The sequence below is a fragment of the Sander lucioperca genome, chromosome 12 (genome assembly GCF_008315115.2).
Source record: "Sander lucioperca isolate FBNREF2018 chromosome 12, SLUC_FBN_1.2, whole genome shotgun sequence".
Lineage (NCBI taxonomy): Eukaryota > Metazoa > Chordata > Actinopteri > Perciformes > Percidae > Sander > Sander lucioperca.
Window position 1 is genome coordinate 11,885,284 of NC_050184.1, and position 25,364 is coordinate 11,910,647.

The 25,364-nt window shown below is 42.9% G+C and overlaps 1 protein-coding gene across 2 annotated transcripts; it reads left to right on the forward strand.

Annotated features, from left to right (window-relative positions):
- The first annotated feature begins 822 nt into the window (after nt 1-822).
- On the forward strand, nt 823-25,091 carry epha2b (eph receptor A2 b). Of its 2 annotated transcripts, none has more exons than XM_031286575.2 (17): nt 823-988; nt 1,723-1,802; nt 3,308-3,956; nt 15,207-15,362; nt 15,709-16,068; nt 16,450-16,589; nt 16,912-17,083; nt 17,183-17,282; nt 17,982-18,037; nt 18,137-18,262; nt 18,940-19,137; nt 19,243-19,304; nt 19,470-19,679; nt 19,865-20,014; nt 20,181-20,374; nt 21,519-21,674; nt 23,177-25,091. In XM_031286575.2, the coding sequence occupies exons 1-17, from the start codon at nt 904-906 to the stop codon at nt 23,283-23,285; spliced, it is 3,003 nt and encodes a 1,000-aa protein (XP_031142435.1). In that variant the 5' UTR covers nt 823-903; the 3' UTR covers nt 23,286-25,091. The 2 variants fall into 2 exon arrangements, with proteins under 2 accessions (XP_031142435.1, XP_031142436.1); XM_031286576.2 differs by having other exon boundaries at nt 18,940-19,125.
- Nucleotides 25,092-25,364: the final 273 nt, after the last annotated feature.

Here is a 25,364-nt window from a genome sequence, read left to right on the forward strand (position 1 = left end):
ACCAGCAAATGTTTGACATGGTTGCTTGATAAATTACTTAAACAATTAATCAATTATGAAAATGATTAGTGATAAAATTTCCATTGATCGACTAATTTACTAGTGGTTTCAACAGTAGTGCAAATTATATTTACACATTTTCCGTAGGATCCACAAATGTTCACATAACTCTTTAGTTCATCTATTGCCATATTCTGTCCCCTTAAAGCAGTATCTCAGGCCTCCCTGGATCATGTATGGCACTTTTTATATAGTGTGAACCCACATAGTAATTAGTTGTTTCTATTAATGCTATAAGGAACAAAAAACAAAAAAATAATTTTAAAAAAGGTCACTAATTCACCATATTGTCTTAATAATATTATCTTGATCCTGCAGTTGTTGTTTTCACTTTGTCCTTGTACAGTTTTGTGTTGACTAATATTAGACACGTAGATGGTTGCTATTTTTCGTTTGTTCAATAGACATGAATCAGGCTGTACCTGGAATTTCAACTTTTAAAGCTCGTAGGCTACATGTGCGTTCCCAATGTGTGACAAGTCCGAAATTTCCGACAGTGCCTGAAGGTTGCAAAAGTTTCTCATGCGCCACCCCCGCACCCTGAAAACACACCCCCCCCCCCCCCCCACACACACACACACACACACACACACACACGCACACACACACACACACACGCGCACGCGCACACACGCGCACACACGCGCACACACACACACACACACACACACACACACACACACACACACACACACACACACACACACACACACACGCACACACATTCCAGCAGGCGGAGTCTGTCAGTGCTGGCCCGTTTGTGAATGAGCTGCAGAGTAGCTCTCACCTCGCAGTCGCAGCCAAGCCCAGGAGCGGAGAGCGAGAGGAAGAAAAGTTTGCCAAATGGATTTCTTTACTGGAGTCAGACCTTTATTATTTTCATATGTACTCATTAACGGCATATTAATTACTTTACAGACTAAAGAAGGTGAGTATCTTTTTTAAAACGATTTCCCAAAAGTTGACCAGGCTAAATCTTATTTTTATTTTTTAAGTTTATTGAAGTGAGGCGCGCGTGCCATGCGGGGAACCTCCTTTAAGGAACTTTAAAACCAGGAAACACACTTTCTTAAGCTTGTCACAGTCTTATAGTCTCTCAAAGTCGTATTTTATGAGAACCCTTTAATTATATAAAATGTTTCTCGTTGAAGTTTCGTATTTACTGTATATAATATAATAGAATCACTAGTTGAGAGTGTAGCCTGCATCTGCGCTGCTCTAAACTTTGTAACACCTGCAGGTGAATTCTGGAGAGAACGTGAAATTCGTTTCTGGAAAGTTTAGATCATATTGTAATATTTTTTTCTTCTGTATTAGCCTTTTAATATTGATGTATGCAGTGCTCATTTTACACCCATTTGTGTGACATTCAGAAACTCAAAGTAGGCTACATGAAATAGTATTTCTAGTTACTGCCAAGTAAAAAGCCAGAGTTTTAAACAACTTTTTTTAAAACTAAAGAAGGTGATGGTTTTGTTAAATTAGATGAGGTAATTACATCCTGTCAGCTTTGGGGTTATTATGCAGAACATAAAAAACTGCCATTTGTAAATGTTCCATGTGCAAATTATCTGGGTCTTTTCAACAAATAGAAGATCATTTCAGTCAAAATTAGTTAAAGGTTTATTCTCATGTACTGACAGTGTTCTCATTACTCCACAGAGGTGCTTTTGGACATGAGGGCAACAGGAGGTGAACTGGGCTGGTTGACATGGCCCTTAGATCAGGGTGAAAAACCTGGGGTAAGTATCGCTTCTACTTCTCCAGCTCCCACGTTTCCACAAGGAATTTGCCTTAGGATACAGCTACGTGGAGAAAATGCACAGGGAGAGCCTGGCCGAATTGAGAGCCTCAAAATGCAAAATATTTGACCATTTGACTTGTGTGGTTAGCCATTCGATGGGCCTTGTGTGTATACAAGTCAGGTTGCTGTAAAATCTGGCAGTTAGAGCCTAATGGTTGCTTGAGTATGGATATGAGAAGGAGTTGTAGGATCCTATTAGGAGCTGCTGCCCTGCAGAGCATGTCTGGGCTACACCAAAGTTTAGGCAGACAGAATAGCTGTTAGCTCTGAACTGGGAATACTTGTGGCTTCTTGCGGTTTCAAGGCCTCAGCTCCAGAATTGTATGTTAGAGAGCAATTAACTTTTAAAGTTTGCAGCATGTGGTACCTCTTTTTAGAGGGGGGAGGGGTTATAGATGGAGCCAATCAGTCAGAGCTACCTTTTTTCCTTAAACCAGGGTAGAATGTCTACGTTTAGAGATGCGTCTAGATAATCGCTAGATTATTGCACCCAAATGCTGTGGTTATCTCTTTGCCAGTATATGTGCCTTCTCCCATATTGCGGTTTTAAAGTAATTGACCAGTCAGGCCCATGCAGATTCACTGTAAATAGCCTAATTTAATGTGCTGATGACTCAAAGGCATGTGCAGATGTGCTTTTCACAGTGGCTCACCCAACTTCCAAGAAAGGTTGTACTGCTTAAAACAATCACTTTGACATTCAAGATTCACTTTTTACAGTAATAAGCATCAGGTGTTGTACTTTTATTCTTTTCTTCTATTCTTTTATTTTTTCAAGTTTTAAAGGGTCCTCATAAAAAATGTTCACCAGATTTTTAATAGAGGTGTTGGTTCTGCTGTTGAACATCAAGTTTATACATGGAGCCACACACTCAGTTAACAAAGCACATTCCTTTAATTAATAGCACAGTGGCTACATGCGGGGAGCAAACCACAGGCTGTGCCCTGTGGGGGCCAGTTGTTGCTCAAGAGCCAAGGTTACGTTAAAACATGCTGTCACTTTTTTCAAAAACATTTGTGGCAGCATATAGTATGCGAGGGGAAGATGCCAACAGTAGCGACGGCATGTGAAAGAGTAAATTGGAAATAATTTGGTATCTTTGCAATGCCAGATATGCTTTCTCCCACAAAGTCCTTGAGGTTTTTCGATATTGTTATGCTGTAAAGGCTCATAAAGTGGAGTTATCCATGTTGCAGAAATGTGTTATGGCTGTAAAGGATAGTTGAAATATTCAGGGGGGGTAATTAGCAACATGTAGAGCCATGGGTTACCCTACACACACACTTCTTTTGTTCCCAGGTTCAGATTACAGTGGATGAATGTGAAGTGCATTGGTGCCCTTTTATTTTTGCCTCCCTTATAGTCGCCATCAATCAGCCCAGTATGCTTAGGGGCTCCCAGGGGTCAGTGTTTATATCTCTAACCTTGTTGTTTTGTTTCAGTGGGAGGTCACCCAGAGGACCCTGAACGGCTCTCAGTTCTATACCTACTCCGTCTGCAATGTTGGGGAACGTGAGCAGGACAACTGGCTGCGCACCACCTTCATCCAGCGGCGTCCAGCGGCTTCGCGGGTTTTTGTTGAACTCCAGTTCATCGTACGCGATTGCAACTCTTTTGATGCCACCTCGCTGACCTGCAAGGAAACCTTCAACCTCTTCACATCCGAGTCGGATGCCGATGTGGGCACTACCTTCCGCAAGGGCCAGTTTAAGAAAGTGGCCACCATAGCGCCTGACGAAATCACCAGCAAAAATGAACTGCGCATCAACACTGAGACACGAGTGGTGGAAAACCTGTCTCGAAAAGGCTTCTATTTGGCTTTTCAAGACATCGGAGCCTGCGTCGCGCTTCTCTCCACCAGGGTCTACTACAAAACTTGCCCAGCCACAGTGAAAAGCCTTGCATCGTTCCCCGAGACTGTGGCCGGAGGTGAGAACCAGGCGCTGAGGGAAGTGAGCGGGGTGTGCGTGGATAACGCTGTCAGCGAGAAGTTGCCCCGCATCTACTGCACTGTGGATGGGGAGTGGGTGGTACCAGTCGGACAGTGCCAGTGCAAACCAGGCTATGAAGAAGTCAAAGATGCATGTCAAGGTAAGGGCGTGCTGTTGAATCTTTGGTATTTGGAAATGTCTTTCTGCCCTTAGGCACTTCCTGGTGTAGACCCAGGATGCAGTTCCCGTGAGAGTGTGTTTTAAAATGACCATTTGGCATTAGTCATTTAGCTTTATTTTAATAACCATAGGCTGTAAAACAAGCCCGTACGGCAGAGTGTGGATATTTATCATAGGTGTTATTATCATTGTTCAGTGGAATTCTCCCCTTGGCTAACATGGCTTCTTTTGCAATGGAAGGAATGCTCAGGCCTACTGGTACATGTCCCGGCATCATTCCTGACCTTAAGCTGATACCTATAAAATTAGGAAATGTGCTTTTGAGTTTCTATGAATTGAAGATGTGCAGTATGGAAATGTTTTTACAAGCCTCAATCATTTGCTTGTGCCATAAAATGATACACCCCTTGTGTCATCAAGCCTCAAATTGGGCAGTGATAAAAAGCTTTCAGTCAAGGTGCCAGGAGCTCACATTCAGGTTGCACCTACAGGTTTTTAAATCTGAATGAACATTGTTTTAGTTCTGAAAGGAATTTCTCATAAACTCATTTTGTAGCACAAAACATTGTGTGCAAATCTTCTTTTATAGTGTTTTATTTTGGTCTTTGAAACCACATATAATGTTGGACTCATGCTCAAACACCTTACCTTTCACAATTTTTCGCTTAGTTCATAACTTACAGCAGGTGATTTCCTGCTCATTTTATTATCATCTGTTCTCTTATCTTAATGTGGGTGTGCTACGTAGTCTGTCCTTTGATTTGGTTGCTATGGCGTTGTTGTGTTTTAAGTCCTGCAAGGAAGGCTTTTATTGTTGTGGGGAGGGCTGTCAGAGTGACAGAAAGTGATCAAAGAGGCCGTAAGGCTACTGTACTGTGATGGATTAGCATCTTCAAGGCTGATGGAAGGGGGCGGGGAGGGCAGGAGGAAGCTTCAGAGCCTCACTGACTTTGTTCATCTCAAGCATCACAGAAAATTGAGGCCCTCCTTTCCGCATCCATCTCCCCCTCTTCCCTCTCAGTTTTCATGAGTTTACTGAGCCTCAGCTTTGGGGTGTATTGTGTCTCCAGCAGTGTATGTGAACATACAACACAGGCTGGTATGCAAGGGCCTGTTGAGATCTGTTCCATGACAGAACACCTAAAGACTCCCATCAAGTACTCCTCCACTTTTCCTGCAGCTCTTGTTTACATGCATACACACACACACACACACACACACACACACACACACACACACACACACACACACACACACACACACACACACACACGCGCACACACAGGTATATGAATACCCTTTAATCACACTCTGGAACACAAACCTTGGACTGCAGTGGTAAATCCACATGCAGCCTGTTTATAATAGATTTGCTTTTCCACTTAGTTTCCCTCCCATTGGCAACAGACCGATAAAAGTGATGAAGCTTTCTGTCAGTACATCATTTTTAGCTGTGGGAAAGTGCCAGGTAAGATGATTAGGGAGGAGGCGGAGGCGGAGAGGCAGGAAGGAATGAAAGAAAAGTCATACAAAAGTGACAGAGAGGTTGTGTTTAGCGGAGGGGTGTGATTTTAAAACAGAGAGAGATGAGGAATGGAATGCAAAGGTAAGCGAACAATGAAGCGTTGTTTCCACCATGAGGCCGTAGAAGCCCACCTCCACCTCCACCTCCACCTCCACCTCCACCTCCTCTCCCTTGGTTGGTACATTCCTGATCCGTTTGCAGTTTGCTGAGGAGGAACCTCCCAACATTACTCCAGACCTGTAGAATTCCCAGGGGAGGGGAAGAGCAGCTCCGGGTCAAGCCCTCACATAAAGATGACTAAACAAAGGAAACCCCCCAAAACTACTGAGATGAAGTCAAATTAGAGGCCAGAGACACACAAGGGCAGTTGTAGATAAAAGGTGGAAATGAATCACAGGGTTGCAGTGCATGGCCAAGATGTATGGTTCGAAGGGCTTTAAGTGGAATCTCATACAGACACACAGTTAATCATTCTCCACATTTTTTTTTCTGTATTGCGTGCCATTTCAGGGAGAAACCACAAAACTTCAATTGTGGTCTTTTTTCTGACTTGGGTTGAAATTTTCCATGTTCAGTGATGTGTTCACTCAGTTTTATGACTCCTCGGCCCCGTGGGACCTGTTAAAGTAGCAATCTGTGACTTTATCTGGTTTTTGTCTTCGTCTCCTCATCAGCGCTTACTGCGGTGGTGTTTTTGGCTCAGAGATCACTCATCTGTCAAACTGTATTTTCTAGGATCTTTTTTTCCCACTTAAAATCTGATTGAGGTTACTATATGTGGTGTGTGGTGCTCTTCTGCTGGTGGCCGTCGTTGCTCATGTTAACTACAGAGTCCGTCTTTCGGACAAACAAACTCTAGAGATAAAACGCATAACTTCCTGTGCTGCAGAAACCTACCAGTGTTTGGAGTAGCAAATCCAAAAGCTTTTATGAACTGGTTGTAAATCATATCGGTAAGCAGAAGCAGTGAGCACAAAACAGTCTTTTGTTTTTTATGAAAGCATTACAGACTTCTATAAAAAAGAATTATTTTGGCTCTCAAAATACATCGACAACAATTTTAAAATGAATCCGAACTAGAGTAAGCACAGTGAAAGCTGCTCACAAGATTTATTATTATTATTTTTTTTACATTACATGTCATTTAGCTGACACTTTTATCCAAAGTGACTTCCAACTAAGTGCTTTCAACCTTGAAGGTGCAAACTCCAGACAACAAGTAATAAGTTTTATTGCCACAATCCACACAAGTACGATGAAGGCCTGATGAAGATGGGCTTGTTATCTTTCAAATTAATTACTTTCTTGTTTACTCTTTTTGTGTATTTTCTTTTGTTCTCCCCTACCCTCTCCTACTGCTGTATCAGCTTACTGTATGCAGCACTAAAACTTCATATTCTTATTTTTTTTATTCTAATAAAATGCAAAGGAAAATCTTTCTCTGGTGAAAGAAGTATTCAAACATGTAAAAAAAAAAAAAATTCTTTAGTAAAAGTACATAAGTATTATCAATATTATACTTAAAGTTTAAAAATTAAAAATATTCTATGAAGTAAAAATACTTATGCAGAATGGTTCCTATCAGAGCATTATACTTTTATGTATTATTGGATTAGTACTAATAAAGCAGCATTTTCATTTTGTAGCTGGTTTATGAGATAATTTTATATACTGGTAATTTAATCTATACCAATGGGTTATATAAATAAATAAATGTATTTTTGAAAACCTTAATCTGTATAGTAACTGTTGGTACAATATTTACTGCAATTTAATACAGAAGAAAAGCAGCATACAATATAGGTCCAAGTACCTCAAAACTATAATTAAACAAAGTATTTGAGTAATGGTAGTCAGTTTTTATGACTGAAAATTGTTAACCATAAAATACATTTAGTGAATAACAATAACATATAACATGGTGGAAGCAGCTTTGAGTGTGTGGATAATTTAAGTCATTTGGCACCTGCTTTAGATCAGGATGTTGTTCGTCAATCTCCTTAGTGAGAAAATAAACATTTTTTATTTTAATTCTGGGGAAAAAATCTTAACATTTTAGCAATTAAGTGGTTAGATTTTAAATTGCCAACGGCGCTGCAGGTTTCCACTTGTGACTCAACGTTGACATTAACAGTTCTCCTCTGTTGCCACCCCCTTTCTTACCCATAATCCTCCCTGGCACAATGGAAGTGCATACCGTGTGTCACCCCACAAAGGACCACGGGCTGCCCTGGCTGGTCCTCGGGATTGTGTGTAACCGTTCAGGTCCACACCTCATCAGCCGCTCTAAAGCCTCAACAAATAAGACTTAATCCCGCATTATGGTTTCCACAAAGCCGCATATAAAAAGGGAGGCACAATGTGACATATTTGGACAGCTGAGGGCAGTTTTGGTGTCTTGGTGAAAAATGGCGACTCGGTGGAACAACTGTCCACTGAGTTCCAGTAAAGTTTTATCATTCCTCTCGCCAAAGAGGTTCCAGTAAACCATTTTCTCTCTCCCCCTTCTTTCCCCTCCGCCCGTGTCTCCAAACTCATCCTCAGCTGACGTAACAAACAGTTAGTGACTAAGTTGCAGTTGTGTGACAGCGTGCTGTGGTGAGTGATTTGTATGGGTAGTAATTGACTTGGGTGTGTTTGTGCTTTTTAAGTGAAGTAACTACTGGTTCTGCATGCTTCGTTGCCTTTGTGCAATCTCTTTTGTCGTCCTCTACCTCTCTCCCCACATCCTGCCTGTCCCTGAAGAGCCTTTCTATTTTAGCCTCAATTTTTCCACCTCTCGTCTTATATTTATTTGATGGATTCTTATCTCAACAAACGATTCCTGTCAATTTTACAGTTCTTAATGCAATTTACTCAGATCGTACACGTATACTGTCCCAAGTATAACAAACTGACAAAAAGTGTTTCCCTCGTATGTTGTGTTCTTGTTGTCTGTAAAATCACAGAGCGACTGTTGTTGCAAAGACTGTTGTTTTTGGCTGGTGTGTGGGTCATGAATATGACACCAATAGAGTTTAAACATCCCGTTTCACACGGCCCTGATGGGACTATTTAGACCGTGTACAGTTTTCTTCTTTCTCACTGGTAAATACATTTCTCCCCGGCTGACTCGAAAAGATAAATAGAGGCTAAATTTGAACAATGCTGCCAATCGGGTAGTTTTTAGTGGAGAAGGAGAGAGAAAAAAACAACTGGCCCTTATCACATATTGGTTAAGGCACACACATTTAGTGAAGGTGAAATGTAAACTTCAGCTTTTGTTTTTGTTGATGATAGAGTTTAGGATTTGGAACACTGATTGTTCACTTGGAAATACATCCTGCAGAAAGCTAAAGATCAAGTGATTCATGGCCAATAGTCTTTAAATCTGCTTGTACCTGGAGTCAACCGGTTCATCACCACCCCAAACCTTTTAAGACCAAAGTCTTGTACAAGTTCAGCTTATCTGATGAAGAGTGTACAAAGATATTTGAACACAGCACCACACCTCAGGTTCTCAGGTATTTGATTTAGCTGGCTTATGGTGGATTTCACATAGTAATATTGTTATCTCTGACTGCTGGTTAATGCCCAGATTGAAATGTTCTGCTCTACCGAATTCTCTTGGTTCTTTATCCATGTAGCCAGTCTCAGAAATAAAAAAAAGTTGTAAGCTACACACATCGGACAAAGCTGCTAATTTATATGCACGGGCTGGATATAACTTCTTTTTCTTCCACGGCTCTTGAAAGCCATCGTGATTACTTTGAATTTGGGGATTCCTTAGATCTCATGCCAACGTAGCGTCTGCCTAGCGGGCTGAACTTGAGGGAGTTGGTTAGATAATGGGGGAACTCTGATGGAACTTTCAAGTGGTGTCTTGCACCGTCTTGTTGGGCCACGTTTGGAGTGAACAGAATACTGGCAATTACTGCCAACAAGATGACAGGAAATGTAGCAAAGGGTAGATTTGGTGGCCCCCAGGTCTCTTTAATGTGGATTAGCGCTAATCGTACTGTTGTGGTTTATGTGTGATCAGTGTGTTGGTTGAGCCTTTGAGCTGTCTAACTGTGTAGAACACACTCACTATCAACTTTTTGATATTTTACCTTTGGATGCACTAGGCACTGACTGCATCGTTTATAGTGAAGACCGCCATGTTAACGTGAACAACAGAGGGTTTACTTTGCTAGCATATACTGTAGCAAGAATGGAGGATAAAAATATGGTCGCAGACACGGTTAAGCCAAACATTTTTGGTCTTAGCACAGAATTTGTTTAAAGCTGCATTACTGCATCTGTTTTTGGCACAACTTCTCAGATATTATCACCTTATGAAGTTGATATGGCAAACTTGTTAGCAAACAGTAATGTTAGCTCCTTACACATGCAGCAGACGCAAGGCAACATATGCATTCATTTTGAGTTTTGTTTCTGGTCACGTGGTGCACTTAAGTCCAACAGTCACTCTTCTTTCAGCTCTGGTTTGGTCTCTACCAAAAATAGCTGGGTCTCTATCTTGTTAGATGTTAAAATATGTTCAGCTAGCTGCTAATGGTGTTGATTAAAGTTTGCAAACTGGACAACCAAAAGAATGCATGCTAAGAGGCTAAAAAGTTCCGTAAAGTTGAGGGCAACTGCTAATAATTTGTGGGTTCATCTCTTCAAGCGACACCTTTCACATTATTTGATCTATTGCAAAAATAAAACATAATTGCTTTATGCAGCTTTAACCTAGGTTGGTTACTTTAAATATCAATTTCAACCTATTTAAATTCAGTCTCATTTAGTTTGTTAATGTCTGCCATTAGTCGAATAACTGAGCCTCGGCGATTGTTGGCTTTTTAGTGTGTGTGTGTGTTGGTTGCGACGGGGACGCTGGGACATATTTCCTCTTGGTGACATTCCTGAGCCTGGGGGCTGTGTGTGTCTGTGTATGTATGTGTGTGTTGTAATGGGGGAGTCCAGAGCAATGTGAAGCACATTGTATTGTACTGCTCATGTGTGAGGTCAGCACTTTCCTTCCACCATGTCAGTCAGTCATTCTCCCCCAGCACCACACACCAGACACACCCACCCTTCATTGCTAACAGGACGAGCTAGCAGCGGAAACCGGAGGTCACCTAATCCCTCGGTGACTCCCCGACCTGTTGGCTCAGGGCTTTTCATTGTCGCTCCACGCTGAGCCACTTTCCATTTTGTTTCCCTGACTGATAAGTCATTTTGTTTATTGGTGCATTTGGTCCCATTTTGGCCACTTCCCCTAACCAGGAAGCAGACGGTTGTCGGTATGCAGTGTGACCTGTTGGCTTGGCATGGTGTAGTTAAATGGTGTTCTGTTTGACACCTGGCTGTCTGGATTTGGCCAGCAACATGGAGAAACGTGGCCAAATGACCATGACTGCAGTCCAACTGAGGCCTCTGGAAGCTGTTGGTGACTTTCATGTCAGTCAGGATTGGTTTCTTCAAAGTATCTACTTTACTTTAGACCATGTTGAGTATGTTTTGGGCCTCCTTGACTCCACTTGTCACTGCCTGTATCCCTCCTCCTGTTGTGGACCGAGGGAGTGAGAGGAGAAAGGGGATCATGGAATTTATTGTGTTTGTTAACAACCCCAGATGAAAGCCTGAGTGCAATTGTAAAACAGATGTAATGCCCTTACAGCTGCTCCATTGGTCGGCTAATCCTTTTGACTAATGTCCCCCCTCCCTCCCACACGCACACACTTCCATCAGCCCCTACACCTTTACTGCCCCCTGCTCCCCCCTCAGTGACCCCTGGCTCATGTTACCCGATCACCTCCCCCATCAGAGACCCCCATTGTTCCACCACAACTCGACTCCCCCAAAATGCTAATGACATGTTGTCACCCTGCATACAAACAAAATGACATGACATATTGCAATTACGGGTCTGACCAACTCAGGAATGAAAATAGGGGGGTGGGGAGGAGAAGTTAAGTAGATGAGGGAACAGACAATGCAAGGACTTCATCGGCTCCAGATATGTTTGGGGAGCTGCCCTGATAAAGATCTAGACATTGTATATATTTCTTATGGATTTATTTTTCCAAGATGTTTTTTGTTGACTGGCCGTACTTCTGAATTTAACCTCCCTCCTCATGAGGCAAGCCACCGGCTGCTGCTGCTGCTGCTGCTGAAACTCTTTCTCCCTCCTCCTCACTGTGAACATGTTTGTTTTACTTGGCCACTGACTCCCTGTAAGCCATGCACAGTTTAACTCACAACTACCCTGAGGCAGACATGACCTTTCTGCCTTTTTAAAAAACCCAGCGCCGGACTCGATTGTAAGGAGCCCCCCTACCACTTACTCCTCCAGTCCTGAGGGCGATTTCTGCTGTCAAGCCACCATGTTACCCATTCATCCATCTATCCGACCATGCATTCATCACTGTCGCCATCTCATCCATCTTAACTTCTGCCAAAAAAACGGGAGGGGGGCCCTTGGGGGCTTCCACTCCAGAGCCACTCTGGGTCCCAGAATGTAACAGGCCCCTGCACTCACTCTCAATAAACAAACACAGAGCCACTCAAGGCGCACGGGGCCTCTCAAATGACAAACAGTTCCTTGCTCTGTAGCAATAGGGATGTAAAATAAAATTGCCGGTCTTAGTTTCTCAGATGTTTTACGTCAGAAAAGGCTGAGAGACTTTTGTTTATGGGAGAGAAAGCATTCATCCCAGGAGCCCCCAACGCCCCTTGGTTTTAGTGCCCACGTTCATGTCGGGTCAACACATTTTGGTTTCCTTTTTGGTTATTATTCTGTCTCAGGATTCTAGTAGTCTCGGCACAGGTTCTTCATTTGGTCACGCTCCCCTGTGTTTCCATGCTTTGATTGGCTGCTTTAGGAAGGAAGGCTGCATCAGCCTCACACTTCCTGCTTCCTGTTGTGTCCAGCAACAATTCAAAGCCACCCCCTCCACCTTCTCTGTGGAACTAAGAAGTTTCCTCTTACCGGACTTTGCTCTTTTGTCGAGGAATCCTACCTCAGCAGAGCGTCATCTAGTTTCATTTACTGTCTTTGTTACTCATATATTCAAGAAACACAAACTGGAGAACTGGGCTGAAACTGAAGCTGCAGTGAAGCTGCTCTGCTACAGGCCTACTGTTGGGTGGTGTGCAATGGAATGCATCTTGATTATAGAGGCGGCTCACAGTGTAAAGCCATCATCTCCGCAGACCACGATGCATTGCAGCATGCACTGTAGCGCCAAAAAGAGGCTAGTCCTCCTCTATTCAGTTGCCATGTGGCATTTTGGCTATTCCCATCTGCAATGCTTGTGTGTGTATGTTTTTTTCTTTCAAGCACTTGAGTGGCATGGCATTCTCCTTGCCTGCTGGTCAGTGGCGAATAGCAATGTTAATGGGTTAGCTGGGAGCCTTTTTAGTGAGGACTGGGAGGAGAGAAAGGAGGGGAGGAAGGAATTTGGGGATTACGAGGAGGAGAGGTAGGGTAATGAATTGGGGTTTGAGGCAGCAGCTGTTCCCCCTTCTCAATGGAAGAGTTCACCCTGGCCTGTCTTTTCATTCCCCCCTCTTTTCTTCAGTCCTCAGCAGGATACAGTATTCCTTACTTTCTTTCTTGAACCTTCTGTCCCTTCATAGCACCTCTCTCCTGCCTTGCCCAACCTTTGCCTCGTTCGCGTTAATGAGTAGCAGTGGCTGTTAGTGAAACAGCTGGCCAAGACAATGCTGTCTTCAGGGAAGGATTGAGTATGTATGTCGAGTATGTTTCTTTCCACCATTGTCATGCTCTTCAGTTGGGTTAAAACACACCTCTTCGCCGCAGTTCTGCCAAAACTCGGTAAACCGCAATGATAGAAAAAGCTGAATTGGAGTCGAAGAGAAACTCATGGTCAATCGAGCAAATCCCCTTGATATGACTTAAATGGAGTGAAAGCCTTGTGCTTTTCGTCTTGTGTGTGGTCACTTGTGGCTTCCAAATGAACTTCATTCAAATGAACCACAGTGAAAGGCAGCCATAGACCAAGACAGTATCTCTTAGTGAATCTGATATTGTCTTTGTCCTTGGTTCTGCTTTTCAATTTGCTTCTGTTGGAATCTGACATCGAAACTGTGTTTGCCTCGGTCATAGGCATGAACTTTAATCTCTCACACATGCTTCATTTCATGTCCTCTTTCTAGCTTGTCTGATCTCTCTCTTGCCATACTCTTCTTCATTTCCCTCCTTTCTTTCTTTTCTCTCTTGCGTCTTTCTTCTTCTGTTGTCCTTTGGCCTTCATCTTGGCTCTCATTTGCATTGTCAACATCTCATGACATCTGCCATGAGCTATTTAAACGCTCCAGGCAAATGACTTCTGTGTGTGTGTGTGTGTGTGTGTGTGTGTGTGTGTGTGTGTGTGTGTGTGTGTGTGTGTGTGTGTGTGTGTGTGTGCGCGCGCTTGTTTTACTATATTCGTGGGGTCCAAAAACCGGGGAATACAGTATACTTGTGGGGTCTGCACAGCCTTGTGGGGCCCAAAATGCTGGACCCCACAAGGTTAAAGGGCTGTTTGAGGGTTAAGACTTGGTTTTAGGATTAGGGTTAGAATTAGGTTATGGTTAGGGTGGGGGTTAAGGTTAGGCATTTAGTTGTGTTGGTTAAGGTTAGGGTAAGGGGCTAGGGAATGCATTATGTCAATGACGGGTCCCCACAAAGATAGTGAAAAAAACGAGTGTGTGTGTGTGTGTCTGAGTCTGAATTGACTTGGCAGAGGGACATGAACAGGTGACAGGCAGTGGACATAATCCCTCTTCTGATGTCAGATTTACCCATGTGTCCACGGCTGTGCTTTGCATACATGTATGTGTATTTTGTGCATACATAGGGGGTGTGTGTGTGTGTGTGTGGATGAATGTGTGATGGTGCGAGGACATGAGCAGCAGCCATTGGAATGCTCTTGCAGAGTTAAAGGGGGGCCATCTCATTTTCACTCTCCTTTATGGCGCACTCTCTCCAGAATTTCACACCGTATTAAGTTCCTATTTCACCACCGCTATGCACAGTTGGATCCTCTACCTGGATTTCTTTATTCCGAGTTGGACGTGTGAAATTGGGTGTCATCTTATCTAGGCGATACAGTTTCAAAAGTCTGCATGTGGGTCTCTGAAAGAAAAAAAAATAGAATGGACTGTTGAGTGCAAACGGATGCTCTGCTTTGGGCTGCTTCACATCTATTTCTTCCCACTTTGCTGATTTTTGTAGCCTTTACTTCACAGCATTGAAGACTGACTTACTGTCGTGGAATGTGGGATGACTGGTTGTGTTTGTTGTAAGAGAGACAGTAAGAAAGCAGCATCAGAGGGGGTTTGGTAGTTTGAAAAGTAAAGAGTAGGAATGCCGGCTAGGCAGGGAGTTTTTGTTTCAGGGTTGGGTTCATCTGAGCAGCGTTTTAGTTGGAATGGACAGTGTTTTAATAAGTAGAGTCAACACTTTGCAGAGCCTTGCTTCTTGTTTTATCTCCCATAACACTGTCACTCATATCTCAGTCTACATCTAACCTTTAGCCTTGACATAATAACGTGTCCACTCAACCTTGTTGTGTTCTGCGCAACGTGAAAAGTTAATTGCGCAACTGATCTTTCAACCGAGACTCGAATGATCTGGAGAAACTGGCTATGCACTGTGTCGTATGGGATGTTGCCTGAAGTCACTATTGTCCTTGTTCACCTGCTCATGCAAATGTGTTTCTGTGTTTGCAGAATGTCAGCCTGGCTTCTTCAAAGCTGTAGCATCCGGTGACAAGTGTGAACTGTGTCCTGCCAACACACAGAGGCTCAGCTCTGGGGTTTTGTTTTGTCCCTGCATGGATGGCTTCTACCGGGCCCCAACTGACCCATCTACTGGACCCTGCTCAGGTAACGAGTCCCTTTGATCTCTAATGAGAACCTTGAAATAAGAACATTTAGAAATATTAGCTGCCAATGAGCTTCAAAGTAATGTCGTTTCCACATGTGACTTTTGTTTTAACACTACAGAATGTGCACGGATGAAATATTCTTTTCTTGTTGCACTTTCTCTGCACATATGAAAATTTGGTTTGAATAAAAATATATCAGAATCCTGAATTTTAGGACATTATCTTTTTTACCTTCTAATGTTACTGTAATCTCAGAAAGGAATACCCCACGTTTTGCTTCCTGTTTTTCTTCTTCCCTGCTTCTATTTACCATTCCATATCCTTTCCCAATCTGTGTTCATCAGGCCTCCCCTCTGCCCCACGAGACCTTGTGGCCACCACCACCCAGCTCTCTGCAGGAAAACTCCTCCTCACCTGGAGCCCGCCTGAAGACACCGGAGGTCGAATCGACATCACCTACAGCATTGAATGTCAACGCTGCGAGGGCATTGTGTGCCAGCCCTGCGGAGAGAAAATCCGCTACGAGCCGGCCAGCACGGGCCTGACCGACACCAAGGTTTCAGTGAGCGAGTTGGATGCTCACCTCAACTACACGTTCATTGTGGAGGCACATAGCGGCGTGTCGCTGTTTGCTAGTCAGGCAACGCCACAGGCTTATAGACCCCCATCCACCAGCGCTCTAACGACATCACTACACTACACAGGTGAGTGCTGCTGAAATGAGGCAGTGGAGTGATGCTATGTGCTGCAGTAATGACAGGTGCTATCTGTGAGGCAGTGACAGATCTGCAAGTCGAATCGTTCTGCAGGAGTAAGATTAAATGAACTTAACTAGTTAACTTAGGTCCAGGACTCTAATTTACCATGGATCTCGAACTGCAGATCAAGCCGTCTGAGTCAGGTGAAGATCTATTTGAAAATGATTCTCCTCAAACCATGATATTCCCGCAGCAGTCAGACCAAACTGGCCAGCAGAGCCACTTGTGCTCAGTGGTGCACATACCTACCCTTTTTTTACACAGCCGTATTTAATGAGGTTTTCACATTCCAAAGATACTGAAGTATTCTCTACCCTGTGTCCTCAGACCCCCCCAAGATTACCACGATGCGAGTGGTTGAGAGGACCTCCACCAGCTTGTCCCTTTCCTGGGACGTATCCCCCCGACCACGGGTCCCTAACACACAAGTCCGGCCCATCCGCTATGAACTTACCTTCCGCAAGAAGGTGCGTCACTCCTGTGTATTCTCCTGCTATGTGTTACAATTAAAGAGTATATTCTTCATTTATCACTGTACAAATTTAAAGCTGCTTCTAATATATTAAATTTAAATGACACATGGATGAGCATCACTTTAAGACCAGAGCTCCTGATCTGATTATCATGAGTTAAACCTACATTTACATTACATACAGGAAAGAGCACTTATCACCATTAATGTCTAAATGTATCACTCTAACATAAACGCTAAAATTAAATCTGTGGCCTCCATTTTCAACATTAACACTGGTTCTTTAACTGAATTTCCCCCTGATCTCCCTTCCTCAGGATGATAACCTGGATATGACTACCTACATCGTGCTCATACTGGAGAAGAATTCTGTGCAGATCAACGATCTGGCCCCGGGAACGGCCTACCTGTTCAGGGTGCAGGCCCTCAGCAGTGATGGCAGCCCTGGAGGCTCCAGCATAGAGGAACAGTTTGAGACCTCGTCTGAAGGTACAGAGGAGAAGCACCATGGAAAAAGTTTCACAAGCTTTGTTCAATAATGGGATTTCTCTGATCTGTGTCTATGTTTTCTTTACTTGCCTTTTTCAGGACGCCTTACTCAAAACAACCCGGCAGTCATTTTCGGCGCAGCAGTCGGAGGAGCGGCCATGCTGTTCGTAGTGGTCGTGATCCTGTTCCTACGCAGACGGTCAGTAACCGCGCCCCTCTGCTGCTCTCCCTTTCTTTCTGTCCTATTACTCAGTCAGAATGCAGCCTCCTTCACTGGCTTCCTCTCTCATTCTTCTGCCTTTCCTTTGTGGGGCCTCCAAGTGGCCTTTGCATTCACTCTCCTCTCACCTCTCTTTCTCTCTTTCTTTAGCCAACTTTCTCTTTCTCTTTATCTGGATCTGTGTCCCAGCACTCACTGGGGAAGAATTTGCGTCGAATGTGCCTTGTCATTGCTAAATGGTTATATTCTAGTGAGTGTTCGGCCATTTGAAAGGAAATTGGTCCGGGGTGGTACATTGTTGGAGATAAGAGGTGCTTGGTTCTTTTTGTACTAGACCGCAGGCACTTTGTAAAGGTGACCTGGGCCTGTACTTTAGCAGACTGTGGTCCGTCTGTCCACCTCCCTCCCGCCTGCTTGTCTGTCTTTCAGTCTTTAAATCGGCTTGGCAAACACAGTCTATCTTCAGCTATTATCAAAGCGCAGCCTTTGTATGAATGGACGCATTGCACCAGTGTCGGGATCCTTTTGAAAGCCTTAGAATGTCTTGAAAAATGATTACTAAGGTTGCTATGTGCTATTGATATTAGGCAAATGAGGCAAATGATATAAAGACAAATGTCAATTTGTTCATGGAAAGTGGGATATTCATTTGCAGATGGATTTTATCTTTTCATTCAGGAAAAGAAACTCTAACTCCAGGCAAGGGCCAGAGGACACCTACTTCTCCAGCTCAGGTAGACAAAAAAATCTCTCTCATGTCTTTATCTCACTTTATTTATTTAATTAATTAAATTTATTAACATAAAACAATTTCTTGTTTTTTTCTCTCACAGAGCAATTGAAGCCTCTGAAGACCTACGTGGATCCACACACATACGAGGACCCCAACGTAGCCGTCCTGAAGTTTGCCACTGAAATCCACCCAAGCCACATAACCAAACAGAAAGTCATTGGAGCTGGTGAGTGACAACCCTGCTGAGACAATCTGCTGTGGGGCTTAACTCTGAGATGTTGAAAGATTTTCCCAATCCCCACATTTGCTGTTTATATTGTGCATTTTCCACAGTTTAGCAGGCTGACTGACAGTGGTTACTTTAGCGAGATTAACATCTATCTGGCTGAGTTCTCACACAACAAGTTGAGACATTTTGTTGTGAGGCAACTCTTGGCTGTGGCATCTATGTGTTTTGGCATGAACAATTGCACAAAAAGTGTTGCAGAAGCAGTATTTTGGAAGGAGATCAGAGCACCTTTCCCGGGCCCTGCCCAGATCTTTTATTCGTGGTACGTTTATTCAAGTGCGACCACCTTTACCCTTTGAATCAACATACACCCCCTCCCCAGTTCCCATGACCATGCCCCCCCCCCCGCCTTTCTCTTCATGTGACAGCTGATTCCCATGCTTCCACACCACAGGCCATCCACCTATTATACAACATAGGCTTTCTCTCAACACCCAGCCAGAACACACCTCTGTGAGAGAGCCTCAGGCAAAACAGCCGCAGAGATATCCTTATTTTCACTCTGTTGCACAGCTAACCCCTGCAGCTAGAAACATGAGAAGACGTATTAAACGCACATTCACCTAATAGCCCTTTTCTAAATTAATCGTCTCATTGATGTTGTTTTCCTGCAGGGGAGTTCGGTGAGGTGTACCGCGGCATTCTGAAGGTGCCGGCGAGGAAAGAGGTGGCAGTTGCTATCAAGACGCTGAAGCCAGGGTACACGGAGAAGCAGAGGCAGGACTTTCTAAGCGAGGCCTCCATCATGGGCCAGTTTTCCCACCAGAACATTATTCGCTTGGAGGGGGTGGTCACCAAATGTAAGGATTTCTGTGAGTTTTGTTACATTTTTTTTTTTTAAATCTCACATTTTTGTATGTTTTTGGGCCAGTTCAGGTACATGATTTGTTCTTTTGTGTGTGTGTGTGTGTGTGCAGTCAAACATGCCATGATCGTTACTGAATACATGGAGAACGGAGCACTGGACAGGTATCTTAAGGTAAGTACACCACATACGATACACAATATTTGCTAATTGGAAAAGTGGATCTATATCTAGATCCATTTCTGGGCCATGCAATCTGTTTTGTCATTTACTGTTCTATCATCTGTTTCTTTTTGTTTTTGTCACAAAAATTAATCTGTGTTGGTTTTCTCCCATCAGGACCACGATGGCGAGTTTCCTTCCTTCCAGCTGGTAGGCATGCTGCGTGGCATCGCTGCAGGCATGAAGTACCTCTCTGACATGAGCTACGTCCACCGTGACCTAGCTGCCCGCAACATCCTTGTCAACAACACCCTGGAGTGTAAAGTGTCAGACTTCGGCCTGTCCCGGGTGCTGGAGGACAATCCTGAGGGGACGTACACCACAAGTGTAAGTAGATATGGGACTTCCTGTTAGCTTAAAGCAAAAAAAGTCCATCATCATTCCAACCTCAGTCACGTCATTGCAAGGTGCAGCATGGTGTCTAAGGGCAGCGACGTTGGTTTTGAGATTCTTGAGTCCTTTTTTTTTTTTTGTTCCTCTGTCTCTAACTTAAAGCTTTTTTTCCTGAACAGGGAGGTAAGATCCCCATTCGCTGGACGGCTCCTGAGGCAATAGCATACAGAAAGTTCACCTCAGCCAGCGATGTGTGGAGTTTTGGCATCGTCATGTGGGAGGTCATGGCCTTTGGCGAAAGGCCTTACTGGGACATGAGTAACCATGAGGTAAGTTTTAGTGTTTACAGCAAATTTACAGATTGCAATTTTCTCTGAGGTTTTGCTGTTGTTTTTTTTTTTATGTCAAAAGACATTTTTTAGAAATGTCAACACAGATTTGAAGAAACCTACCAGTGAGAAAGATCTAATTAGTCACCTGAAAAACTTCCTGCAGGTGATGAAGGCTATTAACGAGGCTTTTAGGCTGCCTGCGCCGATGGACTGCCCATCAACTGTTTATCAGCTGATGCTGCAGTGCTGGCTCCAGGATCGCTCCAAGAGGCCGCGCTTTGGAGACATCGTCAACCTGCTGGACAAGCTGCTGCGGAGCCCAGACTCCCTGAAGACCATCGCAGACTTCGACCCACGGTAAGATTTATTTACATACCGACTAAGGGCTTAACATGCATTATTTTCTAGTCCTGACTCTTCAGTAGCTGCCACTATCAGCAACCAGTTCTTGGAAACAACCCTGAAACTTTTGCAATGCTTGTTATATAAATTCAATTTCTAGTCTCACTTCTGTGTGTACTCTTTAAGTTTCCATTCTGGTTAGTTCTGGTATCTATTTATGTGGCATAAAACCCTGATAATAAGCACCCGAAGTCGTGCGGTCTCCTCCAAGAAGCAGAACCTTTCTTAACTTTAGAAAGAGCTCTGTTAGCCTAAAAAGAAACAACAGTATTTATAATTGTTGTTTTTTTTAATGATTAGGCCTCTGCAAAAGGACGTGGTCTGAGATAGTTTAAAAACATTTACAACAACTCTGAGGAAAAACCTCAAATGCTGAAATTTCTTTTTAAAGGTCAGCATCCATCAACCAATTTACTTAGATTGAGACTTGTCTTTGAACTTACATTGATAGTTTTTTTTGTTGATAGTAGAGATAAAGATAAGAAACAAGGGGATATATAGAGGGGCTACGGCATGCAGGCTGGAATCAAACCAGACATTATGATGATAATCTGGTATCATCTCGTCCACACCCCAGTCTTGTCTGCCCCTGACTGACTTGGAAACTTGACTTGGACTTGTCTCCAGTGTCTTATGGACTTGTCCTGGATCTGTTTCAAAAAACTTAAACACAGCAGCTCCCCATTTACTTCAAGTCAGAAATGGGCTGGGTATTTAGGGTAGTTTGGGGAAGAAAGGGAATAGCTTTAAGATGTTCTACTTAAACCATTAAAAAGACATGCTGACACCTTGCCTGCCAGGCTAATGAAAGAAACATGTGTACACTCCTGGCAGGGGATTACTAAAGCTCTGCTGTATGTGATTGTGTGCATAAATGAATATTTCCCCTTTTGTGAGGGAACATCAAAGCCAGAAACGGTGAGAAAGGACAAAAGGATGTCAAGCTCATATCTTTATCGGCTCTCGCCCTAACTGCTCCAACTGGTTTTTTATCACCAACTGGTTTCCTGCACAGTAATTACAGTCCTCAGTCAGCTGCCTTTGTTGTGGGAAAGCCTGTTGATTATTATTATTTGGATCTACTTTTCTTTGCATGCAGCATATCCATCCGCCTTCCAAGCACCAGCGGCTCGGACGGTTCCCCCTTCAGGTCGGTGTCTGAGTGGCTGGAGTCCATCAAGATGAGTCAGTACAGTGAGAACTTCACCTGCGCTGGGGTCGTCACCATGGACCATGTCCTGCAGATGAAGAATGAGTAAGTGGGACATGACTTCAGATTTGGTAACGCCACATAATTTGTTTCGATCTATTTATTTTATTTACTTGTTAAGTATGTTTTTGGCAAAGAAGAGGAACATTTCATTGTCAAATTATGTCATAAAATATAACCGTCATGTTGCACAAAGATGTTTTCCTCCCAAGATAAAGCATGTTACGGACCACACCCCCCATACCCTCTCCAGCAGTTTATGTTTGTTTTTCTGAAAATGTGTTTTTCAACAACCAACAGAATAGTTATAGCCAACCTCAGTTACAACTTGAGAAATGTTTTAGATGGAAAAAGTAATGGAGGGAAGGAGAAGGAGTGGGCTCATTTGTGGTAGGCTGGTGGTGGTGGCCTGTGGTCGCTACAGTCCTTATTCTTCTTTCCTTTCTCCAATCCCCCTCTCTCTCACACTCATACTCACACTCACACACACACACACACACACACACACACACACACACACACACTAGCTGCAGGCAGCACTTTTGCTCGAGCCCCGAAACCACCAGTTTTGCCTGTTTAGGGCAAAGGCCTTTTGTGGCTTCTTCATCATTAAAGGAGGGAAGGAAGAGGAGAGAATAGCCCATGGAGCAGGAGCAGCTAGAGGGGATTAAGGAACTGAAATAGATGGATGACATTTGAAGCCCCATAGTCGGTATATTTGTACTTCTAGAAAGATTGAAGAGGTGCGCTCAGAATGTACCCCCTGAACTTCTCACAGGGTAGTTTAAGGCAATTGGATCTTCTCAGATGTGTGGGAGCGTTAAGGGGGCAATTTAATGAAATGGACTCAACCTTTTGGGAAAAAAAGGCTTGCACATAATACAAGGTTGTTTTGGGGCAATAATGAGGGCCAGAGCTTTCCCTAACCGCATGACCAGCCAATATGACCCCGGTGCCATGGAATACATTTATCAGTTGGTCTTGCTCATTATTTAGGAAGATGGGAAGACTGTAAAGCAGACGACTAACCCCTTTGAAGTATTTGTCATACAGAATGGTGTGATTTCATGGCCCCATGTTTCCATCTCAGGGCATCTGGTAGCACTCTTTGAAAACCAGCAGTTATTTACGACCCACCCTCTGCTTGCCAGACAAGTGATTCATGGTCAACAGGGAGAATCCTCGTTAAGTAATTAAGGCTGTAATTAAGGCTTTGACTTTGGGCTGCTGTGTTTCAGAGCTTTTGCAGGTTTGCATTATGTGCTCCTGGAGAACGAAACCCCCAGTTATCTTTTTAATGTCGAAGATAAACTAAAATCTTTGGCAGATTACTGAGTTGGAACACACCCCACCTTGCTGTGCTGGTTCAGCCATCAAGCTAGACATGAATGGAGTCGAGGCTGGCATTTTAGCATGTTGGATGAGTCAGTGATTACTACAAGGCTTGAGAGCCACAAAGGATGTGCGTGAAAAGTGTTGGAACGAGTCCAAAGTTTAAATCCATGTGCAGCTCCTCTTATATTTTGTCACGTCTCTTTCTTTTACAGGGATATTAAGAACATTGGGGTGAGGCTGCCTGGCCATTTAAAAAGAATTGCCTACAGCATCTTGGGTTTAAAGGACCAGACCAGCACCCTGAGTGTCTTTGCAGTGTGATCCTGACAAAGAAGGGAATTAAATCCGGGCACTGAAGCAGGCAGACTTTGAACTCTAAGCTGAGCTGGAGCAAAACTGCAGGCACGGCCTTGGATCGGCAGGACCAAGAGAACTGTGCCATCCATTGGGGCCAACTGAAATCAGACTGACTTACTGTACATTTTTGATTTCTTCATCTTATTCATACAGGAATTGAGCAAATATACAAAAATAGACGATTCACATAGACTGTATATTTTAGATATCTATTTTTTTTATCCATGTCTTCTGTACAGTTACAATTCATTGCTCATGCATTTCTTTTTTTTTCCTTCATCTCACATTCCTGCTTCATAAAAAATCAACAAACAAGCCAGTTCTGGGAGCGGCTTCAACTTTACAAAATTGCAGCCTGAGCGTGTTGCATCCAGTATCAAACAAACAAGAGAAGCATAGTCATTGTGATAGAGTGGGAGCAGTGGAGCCTAGCCCTGGCTCAGGTTGTGGTTGGTGCTGATGTCACGGCGTCTCCCTTTAATTGGCACTTTGGTCCATTTCCTGTCAGACAAATGAGGATGGAGCGTTGACACGGCTGAAATGAGCTTGAGCTGGCCCAAAGGCAAAGAGACGTTCTTGCGTAGGTGTATAAACACAGATGGACCTGGTGTCGTTACTGGCCTTCTGCTTGCTCTGTGCAGAAATTAAGCGATGATCATATAAGTGATGTTATATGAAAAAAGAGAGGATATATATTAGGTACTCTTTGTGTACAGATTACCAAAAACATTGGGATTACAATTTATAATGTAGCACTTAGATCGTGAATCTCATGATCTCTTTCTTAGTTTGTTTCAGAATTGCAGGAAAAGGGCGATTACACACAAAATCGTGGAAAAAAATAAAATAAAAAATGTGTATATATATATATATATATATATATATATATATATATATATATATATATATATATATATATATATATATATATATATATAAAAGTTTCAATTAGAAAGCAATCCATCTGTTTGTAGCATGTAATGAAGAGGGAGAGGGTGAAGTTTGTAAATGTAAATGCCCTGGGGAAAAAAAGATTTAATGATGAGTGATTGTTGTGGTTGAGATGATTTCATACTAAATAATAGTTTGGTTTGCAATTTTAATGTCTAATTTAGTTTTGTAGAATTTTTACAAATATCCATTCATATTTCTGTTGGTTTGAGTAACATGTTGACAGGATATGCTTTGACAATTAAGAGCTCGTTCCAGACATTCAAAGACATTTTTGTGGAACATTAGCGGGAGTTTGCTTCTGTCTGTTTTAATGAAGCAACTCTCCAGTGTAGTGAGAAGTGTATAGTGGACAGTTCCCCCAGTGCTCTTAATTGAAGACTGCAAATGATTGTGTTACTGATGTACACCTTCCTTTACTTGAATTTCTACTGTATTTGTATCCATGATTCTATTGTAGCTGATCGATCCATCTTTGGAAAAGGGATTTTTTTTATTTTGTTATTACTCTGGTTTACTGGTTGCAATTACATTTTGTATGATTTCACTATTACTATAATACCAAACTGGTTATTTTTTTAAGTTCCAATCACTTTCCAAAGCAATGTCTCCTACCTTTGCTGCCTTTCCAAACACTTTGAGAGTTCCTCCATCAAAAAGCAAACTCTTTCCTTTTTGCCTGTTGTTTTATTATACTGTATTTAATAGCCTATTTATTTTTTACTTTTATTTATTTATGCTGATAAACACTGAGCTGGGATTATAATTGAAGGTTGTGCTCTCATTCTCAATAATAATAAATTTAAAAAAGCTCTGTCACTTTTTTTTTATTCCTCAATTATTCAAACCTGAGATTGCCTTCATTGCAATTGTGTAGCAATGAAGTCTTACATTGCATTTGGCAAAGCCTGCTGCATGATTGATGCTAAACAGAGCAGAGGAATGCTTTATTTGTTTTAAACGGTGCCAGGATGTTTATACTTCCACCTGGATATCCTTATAATGCTGCTGGATGTTTTAATTCCAGAGTTGGAACCTGTAATAAACATGTGAGTGCTTCATTATCTACAGTGGTGGAATGTAACTAAAATA

Excerpts from the sequence above, each read along its gene's own strand:
- epha2b (XM_031286575.2), top strand. The coding sequence starts at position 904 with ATGGATTTCTTTACTGGAGTCAGACCTTTATTATTTTCATATGTACTC. Across the intron at positions 15,363-15,708 it reads ATCTACTGGACCCTGCTCAG|GCCTCCCCTCTGCCCCACGA; the intron begins GTAACGAGTCCC and ends TGTGTTCATCAG. Across the intron at positions 19,305-19,469 it reads CACTGGACAGGTATCTTAAG|GACCACGATGGCGAGTTTCC; the intron begins GTAAGTACACCA and ends TTCTCCCATCAG.